Genomic DNA, 13,324 nt, shown 5'->3' on the forward strand with positions numbered 1-13,324 from the left:
TTTCAGTAATAAATTTCATTTATAAAGCTATACAGTGAAAAAACCCATGATTATGAATGGATGATGATGTAAAATCGTATTTGCTGACTTACAAAGATACACTATGATAAAAGTAGTAAGCATTCAGATTTTCAGGTCGCAGGGATCTGAGTTCAAATCTCAGCTATATGACTGAGTATTTTTGAGCAAGTAACAATTCAATAGGGTTATTATGGAAGTCAAACAGGTAATAATGTATGTCTCTCAGCACAATGGCTAGTATATGGTAAGCAGTATAATAGTAAAGACAATCCTTATTTCTGTTGTCAAAAAAAGAAGAAACAGTAAGAACAGATAAATGTGTACATACACACATAGAATGAACTCTGGAATGCTATATACCGAAAATGGTGATATATAATGAACAGAGAACTTTATAATCAGAAAAAAGTTAACCTATTCTAATTTTGAAAATAATAAAATGCAGCCACAAAATAATGCAGTTAACAAGCTCTTCGAAGGAGTCCTTCAAAGGCTTGGAAGCTTTGGCTCCGCAAAAGTGGTTCCAGGAAAGCATTTGCAAAACTGAGAAGAGATTAGCATCTAGATTAAGTGCTTCCCCTCACTGCAATAACAATATATCTTTGAGAGTGAACATTAACTGCCCCTTATTCATATATTCCATATCTATTATCCAAACAGATAAAAATTTTATACCTGATATGCTAACATAATCAAACCCCTCAAATATAGGCCCAGTCCAATACAAAAAATGTCCAGTTACTTCATTACTCTCTTAGGATCCTACAACCTCCAACGTTTCTGGGCAAGAGCAAAGATAATATTTAACCTTAAGCAACATCATCCTCACCTGGTCCTAAGCTGTACCAATTTTTTTCTGCCTAAAACTAGTTTAAGGTATAGAAAATACAAGCTACAATAGCTACTATGTAAGTTACCATTCTGGACACTGAAGGAGGAAGTTGGGACTTCCCTGGTGGTCCAGTGGCTAAGACTCCGTGCTCCCAATGCAGGGGGCCGGGGTTCGATCCCTGGTCAGGGAACTAGATCCCACACACTGCAACTAAAGATCCCACATGCAGCAATGGAGATCCCGCGTGCCACAACTAAGACACAGCACAGCTAGCTCAATAAATTAATTTTTTTAAAAAAGGAAAAAGTTGATGCTCAACTCTTATCTACTCCCCTTAGCTGGTTGGTTACCCAGTAGTCAGAATTATCCAAGAGAAATATAATACAAGCAAGAAACAAAAACTACATATATAATTTAAAACTTTCTAGTAGCCATAAGTAAAAAGAAACACGTAAAAACTAAGAACAGATTTTATTTAACCCGATATATCCAAAATATTATCAATGAGATATTACTGAGATATTTACAGCTTTTTCAGTGCAGTAAGTCTTGGAAATCTGGTATATAGTTTACACTCACAGCACATCTCAAATTGGACCTGTCACCTATTAAGTGCTCAATAGCCACTGGCTACCACACTGGATGGAACAGAGCTAAAGCTACTCAAGCCCAAGGCATGTGTTTCTTCTCACCAATTATAAATTCTAATTCTAGTCAGTCAGCATATGACCATGAACTGCTGGACAAGATTGCTCAGGTCAAAACCAAATGGAATTCATTTAAGACTGAGGGTCATTTATGTTTCAAACACTGTGTTAAGAGTTTTCAGATTGGAGTCAGGGGGGAGGGGGGTTAAAGTGGAGAGTTTTGTTCATTTGTTTTTTGAGGGGAATGTGAGTGTGATAAAAGAGACAAATAAGTTTGGTCCCAATAAATTCTACTGCAGTACCGGGAAAAACTCACAGCACATGCCCTAACAAAGGGAGAAAGGACCACATTAAGGATCAGCATATCTCTTAGCAGAATGAAGAGTGTGAAAGAAAGAATTCGGCTGTACCAAGTACAGGGTTCTTCAGAAGGAGACTTTTCAATGGCATTGAAATACTATCTTCAGAGTATTATAACACAGAACTGGGCTCCAAAGGCAACTACACATTTAAGAAACAGAAAGTTTAACCTATTAAACTAGTAGTTTGTTTTAACCCATTAACCTAATTGTTTGTTTTATAATTTTGTTCGTTATTTTTTTTACTATGTTTATCGTATAACATAACATTTACCATCTTAACCAATATTAAGCATATAGCTCATAGGTCTCAAGAACATTCACATTATTGTGCAACCATCACCACATCCGTCTCCAGAACTTTTCACTTTCTCAAACTGAAATTCTGTCCCCATTAAACAGTAACTCCACATTCCCATCTCCCCCAGCGCCTGGCACCCCCATTCTCCTTTCTGTCTCTATGAATTTGACAACTCTGGGAACCTCATGGAAGTGGATCATACAGGATTTGTCCTCTGTGTCTGGCTTATTTCACTCAGCATAATGTCCTCCAGGTCCACCCATGTTGTTGCACCATTAACCTAATAGTTTGAATGTTATACGGATATTTTGTGTCTATGTGGAGAACATTAAGAGGGTTAAAACTATTTTAAAATTTAAAAACACTCTGCATACAAGAACGGGGACAAACTGGAAATACATATACCTAAATGTTAATAGTAATGGTGGGTCAATAATTTAATGCACATGTATGATTTTCAACTACAAAAAAATAAACAAAGTGGCAATAACTTTTTTCAAATTCAATTACATTTCACTTTAATTTCAATCCATTCACTTTTTTTTTTTTTTTTTGGCCGCACCCCGCAACACGTGGAACTTCCCCAACCAGGGATTGAACCTGCAACCCCTGAAGTAGAAGTGTGGGGTCTTAACCACTGGACCACCAGGGAAGTCCAATCCATTCACTTTTTTTTTTTTTTCAATCCATTCACTTTTAAACCCATCCAAACTGTTTTTCTTTCTCTAGAATCCTCATAGGCAGAGTAACCTTAGGCTGATAGAGCAAGAACAAATTAAACATAACCACAATAACTACATTTCATTTCAAGGAAAGCTGGAAGTCATTTGTGAAACAAAGATCCACTGAACGGTCAAAAACCCTCTGCTGTCAGACATCTGAAGCATTTCCATAATGTTTAAGTAAGTAGAGGTCAAATGCATTACCCTTAACATCAGTATCTCTTAGAGCATCATACAGTAAGTTAGTGATAGATCTAAGACTATCTATCTCTAACTCTTCAAACTACAATGCAAGTAGAAGCATTAAGGCTGCTGGCCTCCTGGCCCTTGGAGCCTTTAAAAGGGGTTTGGCCCTCACCCTATGATCTAACATATCACTTCCATTCACTGCTTATTTCAGAGCATTAATTTTTTCCAAAAATGTCATCTGTATACCGAAAGAGCTACAGGAAGTAAGGGTAAATCACCCATGGCCTCCTCCCCCATAACCCTCTAGAATGTAAGGTCAATAAGGGCAAGGATCTTTGTTTTTTCCACTAATATATCCCTAGTACCACGAATATCCCAAACTATTCACTTTATCCATTCTCCCAATTCACCATGAGTTCATTAAGCAAGCACCTATTGAGTATCTCTACTACCATTATACTAGACCCTGAAAGAATATTTTTTAAATAGTTCCCATCTTTCAAAAGCTTAAAACCTAGTTGCAGAAATCACATGGATATAGGAAATACAATTGAGCAACGATTCAAGGAAGTAAACAATTGAGTGCAAAACTTCAAGCTACAAAGAAATAATGTAGAATGGTGTAGTCTGAAATGGCCTTCAGCAAAGAGATGGGGGGGAAATGTGGGCCTTGAAGGAAGGGCAGGTTAGGTTTAAACAAGTAGGAAGGGAATTTCAATAACACAATGAACAATGTCCTACTGAAGGCATGAGCTCAGACTGGCCTGAGCAGGCAGAACAAACTGAAGTGGAGAAAGTGAATACAGCCTGGAATAAGACAACAGCAGTGGAGACAGAAAAGGACAAATGCAATAAACCATCGTAGCACTTTCTCCACCTTAACTGCACATTGGAATCTCCTGGGGGAACTTTTAAAAATACTGATGCCTGGAACTCAATTTGGTGATTCTGACTTAATTTGGGTACAACCTAGACATCAGGATTTCTAAAAGTTTCTTTTTCAGAAAAAGCTTTTTTTTTTTTTTTTTGGCTGCGTTGGGTCTTCGTTGCCGCAGGTGGCTTTCTCTAATTGCGGTGAGCAGGCTTCTCATTGCAGTGGCTTCTCTTGTTGCGGAGCACCGGCTCTAGGCACGCGGGCTTTGGTAGCTGCAGCACGCAGGCTCTAGAGCACAGGCTCAGCAGTTGTGGCGCACGGGCTTAGCTGCTCCGCGGCATGTGGGATCTTCCCGGACCAGGGCTTGAACCCGTCTGTCCTGCATTGGCAGGCGGATTCTTAACCACTGCGCCACCAGGGAAGCCACCCAGGGATTTTTTTTTTTTTTTTGCGGTACGTGGGCCTCTCACTGTTGTGGTCTCTCCCGTTGCGGAGCACAGGCTCCGGACGTGCAGGCTCAGCGGCCATGGCTCACGGGCCCAGCCGCTCCACGGCATGTGGGATCCTCCCGGACCGGGGCACAAACCCAGGGATTCTAATGTGCATCCAAAGTTAAGAATCATTGCCTTATCCCACCAACTGTACATTCTGGAAAATAAAACTTTATTAAATTAAAAAAAAAAAGAATCATTGCCTTAGAGGAAACACCAATGTAACTTGATAAGTGGCAACACAGGATGAAGAAGGAAGGCTCAAGAAATTACAAGATTTTTTTAAAAGTATGTATCTATAAAAATCATGACGTGACTGAGAGAACCCAGGAAATGAAAAAAAGTAAAAATACGTGAACCTTTCTGGATTTTACCACTCTGTCAACAAAGTTCTAAGTACTGAACCAGTTTTAATTAATCCAGACTGGTCCACATACCATAATTATTTATCTAATATTTTTCAAAAGAAATAATCAAAACTTAAAGTGAATCATTTTTTTAAAATCAAGGTAAAGCTCAGTACAATGATTATAAAATAAATACTACATTCCAGCTAGAAATAATCTCATCCTTCTTGCAATCCCCATGGTATTTTAGTAGTACCTATGATGGTACTCCCAATAAATGTTCTGTAGAGATGCTGTATGTTTCAGAAGGGAGGGATCAGTGCCTCATTCCTCCTCTTACACAGTGCCAGCACACTACTCTGCAGATGACACATACTCAATATGAACTGAGTGACAGGAAGATACTGCCGGTTAAGTTCTGACTGTCACTGGAGGTTCTAAATGTTCTTGAATGCTTCATAAATAAGCAAAAATCTATCCCTAGTTGATTCTGCTTCTTGCAGACCCTTTTACCATTCTAAGCTTTCTTCAAATGTGCTTCACTGCCCTCCCCCTTTATCCTTACTCCATCACTTTTTGACAGGACACAGCCTGATCACTGTTATGTGAGTCAATTCAAGGAAACTAAATATTTTTATCTTTAGGAGAAATGTGTTCAGAAGTCATCTTCTAAAATATATTTCTGAATACTGAATTTCTTTCAAAACCCCCACCATAATCCTTAAATTTCAGCCTGACATCAATCACTGTTCTAGTTTTCACTTACATAATAAAATGTTATGTAAGAGTGCTGTTATGGTCTCCTTATCTTCAGTATAAATGAGTATCTCCCACCATTACTTACATCCATGGCACAAAATAGAAAGTACTATTTGTCTGGCATTCTGGGGAGAATCTAGGAGGTACCTCATGATCAGAGATGGCTAGTCCAAGATCTGACCAACTCCAAGACTCAAGGAATATCTTTTAGACTGGTTAGGAAACTCTAGTATGGAGGAATGAGAACAGATTTATCACATACTCTTCCCCACAAAGGCTGTTTTTAAAGTGGTTTCCCAATCATAACTGCATTGGACACTTTTGTACCACTTCAGCACACGATAGTAAATAACTGATTCACATACATGCCATGAGTCTTTGTTTTCCTGAGCCAGTCTTCAAATTATTCATTTTTTTATATTTTCTGATTTTTAGGCTTATATATGCATTTTTAAATGTGTCCCACATTTTCATTGTGACTTATCAACCGCTTTTTCCATTTGATTTAACTAAGCCTCTAATCTCATTTTTCTGAGGTAGACTGCATACGATCAAAACATGGCAATGGCTTAAAAAAATTCAATATGCTTCACTAATTTTACAATATGGTAGAAACAAGATAAACACAGGAAAGCATTCATCTTCACCCTAGGAATTCCATCATGACTCACCATTATATGTTCACTTATATAAGAATATAAGTGAACAAACAAGATGTATGGCAAATGAACAAATGAGAAAGTACCAAAGATCTTTTCGTGAAAACTATTAAATAGGGAAAAATCACTAGTGAGAACTAATTTGCATTGTCCTTCTTCCCTTTACAATGATTTTATATAATTTTTATTTAATTTATTCCTTCTTTGCCACAGTAAAATACTGAGTACAAGGTCTAAACTACACTAACCCTAAACCAGCATTAAATAACTGGAATGAAAGAAGTATTAGGGAAGGAAAAAAGAAGACATTAACAATACAGAAAAGAAATCAACAGATAACAGTATTTTCTACGGCAAAAAAATTGTCAGGTATCCAATTTCACAGCACTGGTTTTTAAACACAAACCTTAAAAATTAAAAAACACTACTCAGTTCACCTAATACACCTCTACTTGGCAATTACTTACTCTTATAGCACTGCACATGGCTCATTCAAATAACTTCATCAACTATGAATATTTTCAGCATTCCATTTTGCCCAAAATTAGATGGCCACCTACATGTGATAACGGAATTTTAGGGGTATTGAAGGTTACTATCCCTAGTAGACACATGCTGAAATATTTAGAGGTGAAGCAATACAATGTCCACAACTTACTTTCAAATGTTTCATAAAAATAAAAAAGGTTGTATATGTGTATATATACATATACATGCATATATTTATACACACAAACATGCACATGTATTTACATGTTAATTGGTGAATCTAGATAAAGGGTGGATGGGTGTTCATTATATTATTTCTGTAAGTTTAAAATTTTTCATGCCAAAATGTTGGGCAGAAAGGGGGCACTACAGAAAGCCATTTATCCATTCCTTGAAAAATTTTACTCCACCCAAGAGTCAAGAAGCTAAAAACATATTTGACATATATAGTTAAAACATATTTGACATGTATAGTTAAAACATGCATAGTTAAAAGACCTCTTAACATGCATAGTTAAGACCCAACAATTATTATGGAAAACTCCTGTTACTTCAAAGAAAAGTTCTGAAAAACACCTCAGATCCAACATCTGCTATAGAAAATTCCTCTTACTCACGTTGCCCATGTACTCCGAGAGCAGGTCCTGCAAGGCCTGGCGGACAGCATTACACTCTGCCACGATTCTCTCACGCCGGTCATCACGTGTGCAGGATGAATCAGCCATCAGGGCAGCCCCACTAATGATGCTTTCCAGGCGCTCCTCCAGGGAAGGCCTAAAGCGCTCCTCGCTGAAGCTCAGGGGGTCCACAATGATTTGTTTCTGCAAAGGAAGCATTATTGAATGCTAGTGTAATCTCTATTCCCTCCAATATTCAAGAAGGTGAGGAAAGTGTTGATTAGGAACACCAATATATAACATAAAAATTCCAATGCCTGAAACAAAGTTATACTTCTTGGCAGATGAGGGGCATCCCACACAAGTTGGCCTATGGTGGATTACTTCTCAAAGAAGACGCTGGAAGCAATACTATCCGGCGGAATGGGGCCTGAATAAGGTACAATACCACAAATGCAAACAAATATGTCGGCCTAAAAATCATGTTCACATTACTTAATCTGAACACCTAAAGGTCAGCCTATGCAGTAACAGTAAGTTACCAAATGAGAATTACAAGGAAAATAAACATTAGCACTCTTGTTCTTTTCTATGTACTGAGTATAAAACTGCTACACGACGTTAGCAGAACTGTTTCACCACAAAAAATAAATAAAAACAAAACACTGACTTCTGTCTTCAAAGTTTCAGAAAGTAATGAGTTTATAATCAATTTCAATTTTCTTCATATCTTTCATTAAAGCTTATAAACAATTCAGTCTCAAATTTATCCTGTTAATTCCAAACTAGAGACTTTCTTTGCTGAAAGACCTCCAGGTACTCTGTAAGAGATGACAGCAACCTGTCCCAACAAAGCCACTCTCTGAGATACAATTGCCCGCAAAAGAATAAATCCTTCCTCTGTCTTCCCTTCACTCCCCTGACTCCACTTAAATCCAGCTTTACCACTGATGAGTGAGCTCAGGTCACAAGTAAGCTATAGGTACTAGGTCAAACATCAACACCCCCAGGACAAGATCTACTGGCCTTCCTCAAACTTCTCCACTTGATACAATTTATCCTTACCCCAATAAATGTCTGTACAAATATTTTGCCTTTAATTTTTCTTTATACGAACTATGCTCTTATTGATCTCAGTTTAAATGCCAAGTTTTTTCTCTAAAAAAAGCTTGCCCTTTTCCAATAAGTACACGTCTTCTTTCCCTTCCAAAGAACCGTCAGTTTCAAAATTAAACATACAATTCCTTCGGTTTATTATTAACCTACACTTTAGCTGATTATTTTTTTACCAGATTAAGTTACTGCAGTATTTCTCTGGTCAAAACTGAATATATAACATCTTCTTCACAATGACCAACAGGAATGAAGAATGAATGGTCAAAGAATTTTAACATAGAGTCATAGAACTTCAACAGACCTGTAACCGTTTAGTCCAACCCTGTCATTTTATGAATGAAGTTTCACTGTAGCCTTAAGAGGTTAAGTGACCTCTGATAGACATCACTCAACTTAGGGCAAAATGTAATCTGTACTGCCTTGAAGGGGGCAGTACCTAATACTACCAAATTTGAAGGGAAAAAACAACAGTGCCAGTTAATTGTAAGATATATCTTAAGAGTTTGCCATAAAGTCATTTAATGTTTACGGCTCCAGGGTAAAAATTCAGTTCTAACATCATGGTCTTTAGGCTTAATACTGTCTTTACCCAAGACAAAGTAAAGGGGTGAGACAAAGGAAAGAAAAGTAAAGACCAGAAAAAACTGTTAAAATGCACTCCATTATATTGATTCTATACCTCAAAGCACTCCTGCTAATGAAAGGATGCTGGTCACCTGGAAGGCAATTTTCCCTTATGTTAATTTAAAAAAATAATAACATAACAGTTGGTTTAAAAAAACAAACAGAAAAAAAACCACTTTTAAAAAAATCTTAAACTGCTGCCATCTACTGGAAGCCATGAGGCATTGTGGGTAGGAATTTAAAACCATAAAACACACCCCCAAAAATTAAGATTAAAGTTGATACATAGGATAGTGTATACACAGAATATATACACAGAACAGATCTGGGGCATCATCTATAAAAGGTAATTATATGGCATTATGCTAAGGAAGTATTTTAATCCTAAATTTGCTTCCACTTGATTAAATTTTGTCTATTATTTAGTCATTGAGAAGAGAAGTGTATCTAGGCAGACAAGTCAGATTAAGATGACAGCACTTCTGCCGGAGTCACTTACGATGTGTCTGTATCTCTCACTGACTGTGAGCCCCTGGAGGGCAGAGCCTAAGTGCACTTTGCCTCTGTATCTCCCATAACTTCATATCTACCAGAAGGTTAAAGTCTTGATTGAAATGAACCAAATTCATATCTTCACCAAAGAATGACCTCATAGGAAACACAAGTTGCATAAAAGAATTCAGAAGATTAAAACTAAAAAAGAAAAGAGAAGGGAAGGGGAAGAGGAAGAGGAAGGGGAGGGGGAAGAAAAGATAAAATGCTTTAGGCCAAGTCAAGGTCAAGTAGACTGATGCTTCATAAAATCTCTTTCAACTTAGGCTACAAATCTAAGGAGAAATTGAGCTTTCATGAGAAACCTTGATCACATTTCCCCAGAAATCTGTTAACTTTGAGGGATGGTCAAGAGCCTGTAGTCTCCTCCCAAGTATAACTTACATCAAAGTTATTGAGGGCATATGCCAGTTCTCCTCCTCCTCCACCCTGGTGCTGGGAGGCATCATCTGATGCAGTAGCCTGGGCGGCATTAGAAATGCCTGTGACCGCCTGCTGCAGCTGCTTATATATCAGGTCTCTGTTGGCCTTATAGGCTGCGACATCAGGGTGCTGGAGGCATGCCTGGGATGCAGTATAGAGGATTGGAATGTTTTTCTGCAGGATTCCTCTGGCTGCAGCCATCTGATCACGATGGCCCATATCTTTCAGTTCCTACAAGAGTAAAACAAGAATATGGGTTCTACTCATAAAAACTTGTCAGTGAATTCTGAAAAGTTAGAATTTCTACTAATTAGACAATATTTTCATTAACAGCTTGGCTTGAAAGTTCATCACAAAGGAGGCAGTATGGCTTAGTAGGTAAGAGTTCAAACTTTTCCAAAACACACAGACCTGAATTTGAATCTCCAGCTCTAATTTTTACTATTATGATCCTATTTAAACTCTCCATCCTCAGTTTCACCTTCTGTAAAATAGGAGCAATAATATTACCTCTTACAATTGTCTTGAGGATTAAATGGAACAATGCATGTAAAGCATCTAGAACAGCACTAAATAAAAAACAAAACATAAAACTGACTAGCATCTTGATTACAACTTTATAAAGATGGATGTACCTATTCCAACCAAAATAGAAAAATCAGAGACACATTTAAACACAGTACAACTTATTAAGAGGATTTATTTTTCATTAACTTATAAAAGTTCACTGAAAGATTTTTATGAAATTTGGGATGGCATACCACAAGTTTACACAAACTACGCAAACCAGCCAGGTGAGGACGTGGCAGGCTGTTCTCCCAAGTACAGAACATCTCCCCTCCCATATCCCAGAGACCACCTTAAGACTCGGATTATTAAGGCATAAAGCTGAGGCTCATGGACTCCATGCCTTTAATCCAAAAGGTTTGTATTTCACTGTAATACTCTATAGACATGTAGTCTTAGGTGAAACTGTCCTTTTTCAATTTCCTCTACCCCATAATTATAATTCAGAGTTAAAAGGATTTGAGGTTCCTAACATGGTTTCAACTACCAGCATCTACTTGGTAAACTGGGTGAATATGCTAAGTGATAATTAAGTGATACCAATAATAAGCAAGATGGAAAGGGGGTATTTCTGGTACCCCTATGTTACTGCAATTACTCAGAGAAAACTAAGTCTTCAGTAAATGTGGACTGCCACCACAGAAGAGAAATATAAGTGATAACCATAAATGACCACCAACTGTTCCAACTCTATTTTACGTGTGATCCTAGAATTTCAATGTTAATGTCACCAACTGAATCCTAGAGTACAAATTTAAATGTTTTTAAAATGAGTATTACATGTACAAACAGTAAGAGAAAACTGACTTAGAAAGGCCAAAGTCAATTACTCAACTTAAAGTCTGACAGCTGTTTAATGGCTCATCTTTCTAAATGAGTTCCTGATTAAGCTTTAGAACACCAAACCTCCTCCCTTTTTCTGAAACTTCATTTCACTATATGTTTTAGGTTTGCATCTTTATTCAAACCTTGTATAATATGACAGCTTACTTTTCCTCCTAGAATTCTTTTCTCATTTGTAATCTGAATTTGAAGCAATAGCACACAGCACTCCAAATGCCCTGTAGCACCATATATTAGGCTAAATATTCATAAACAGAACCCTGTGGATTTTGAGAATCAGTGATCATTTCAAGACTCAAGCTATGACAGGGGGTTGAGGCTCACCATTATGCTTAAACAGCTGGTGCATGTGTTCTGTATGGCATTGTCTAAATGTCTTGCCCTCACCACAACCTCAGGAACTTTTAAGTTTTCTAAGGAGGCATTTGCCTTTTAAGCACTTAATAATGTCCTTTGTTTTATAAAATGTTTTGCAATCAATTTTGGCATTCTTCCTAAGTATCTATAACCTAGACATCAGTACAGCCTCTTGTAAAGGTTAGCAAAGACACTTGTAGTCACCTAAAGTTATAATAGGTGCCAAAATTACTATTCAACATCTGACTTTCCTAAAGCCACTGCCTGGCCTGGTATGATAAACTCCTACCTTTCCAAAGACTACATCAGGTTCAATACTCAGAAATAGGACCCCATGGATTTAGAGAGTCGACGATCATTTCAACTATGACAAACGTCTAGGGCTCACCATTATGCGTAAGCAGCTAGTGTACGTGTTCTGTGTGGCATTTTCTAAATGTCTTGCCCTCATCACAATGTATCTTTGATAGACTTCTTTTACAAGTACGGGGGATATATTTTAATCTATGATGAAAATGACAGCCACCATCGTTTGTCCTAACTGCTAAGGTGTTCTATTTTCTCTCTTTAGAATTGCTTTTGCCGTAGGACAAAGAAACTAGGTTTTGTTAGGATAGGAAAATAGACATGATCACAAGGCAGCACTACTTACTATAATAATGATCAATCATAAGAATTCTTTTCAAGATATATAGTCCTGATAAGTAACCCAGATTAGTGAAAAAAAAGTGAGCTATTAAGCAGTGTAATAGATTACTTAGAAAATTATAGAGTTCCTTGGTCTACTTTAGCCTTCATGATTCACCAATTTGACCAATCCAGTTATATTTCAAACAGACTCAGGAACAAACAGAAAACATAAAGTGGAAATGACCCCTTTCAACATAATTTGAACCAACTATCACATGCAGTGACCAAGAAACAGAAGCTAAATTCTAAGCAATCCATAACACTTTCTAACCAAGACCTGGAAATTCAAGTGCAAGTTTCCTCTCATGTCCCTCTTAACAATATAAAACTGTAGCCATATATACTTTTTTTTTTGGCCACACCGCGCAGCATACAGAATCTTAGTTCCCCAACCAGGGATCGAACTCCGTGACCCCCCCACAGAGTCTTAACCACTGGACAGCTAGGGAAGTCCCCATAGATACTTTTGATCAGGTGTCTTCTCTTGGATTCAAATGACTATACTTAAAGAAATGGCCCATGGTCAAACCCATCCAGTACAGGTGATTTACACATAAAACAGTGGCAGTACTATCCATTACCAATTTGTCTGTTCAGGCTTTCAGAAAAATAATCATGAAAGAGTTCACAGACTAGGTAAGAAGCACAACATTTTTACCAAACCTATTTCAACAAACTCATGTACCTGGGTGGGTAGATTGTAAACATCAAAGTATTCCATCTTTAGCATATTGGGCAGGCAGAACTGACAATGTAAGGCAGAGGTAGTCCTCTTCACAGGAACCAGGGTGGATGCTGGCAGATCCTTACCTCTACCATCTATTTCACCCTTACAGTCAAATAAG

At 37.6% G+C, this 13,324-nt stretch overlaps 1 protein-coding gene across 6 annotated transcripts in view; it reads right to left on the reverse strand.

Annotated features, from left to right (window-relative positions):
* The window catches only part of CTNNA1 (catenin alpha 1), a 313,486-nt gene that overhangs the window by 96,277 nt on the left and 203,885 nt on the right, over positions 1 to 13,324 (reverse strand). For 4 of the 6 annotated variants that reach the window (XM_032625296.1, XM_032625299.1, XM_032625297.1 and 1 more), the window contains 2 exons: positions 9,984 to 10,253; positions 7,308 to 7,511 (listed from right to left, as the gene is read on the reverse strand). In XM_032625296.1, the coding sequence (XP_032481187.1) occupies positions 7,308 to 7,511; positions 9,984 to 10,253 (474 nt within the window). Of the gene's footprint in view, positions 1 to 6,668; positions 6,758 to 7,307; positions 7,512 to 9,983; positions 10,254 to 13,324 lie in introns of all 6 variants that reach the window. The other 2 variants (XM_032625302.1, XM_032625300.1) reach the window with 2 other exon arrangements.

This window comes from Phocoena sinus, chromosome 3, assembly GCF_008692025.1.
Source record: "Phocoena sinus isolate mPhoSin1 chromosome 3, mPhoSin1.pri, whole genome shotgun sequence".
Classification (NCBI taxonomy): Eukaryota; Metazoa; Chordata; class Mammalia; order Artiodactyla; family Phocoenidae; genus Phocoena; species Phocoena sinus.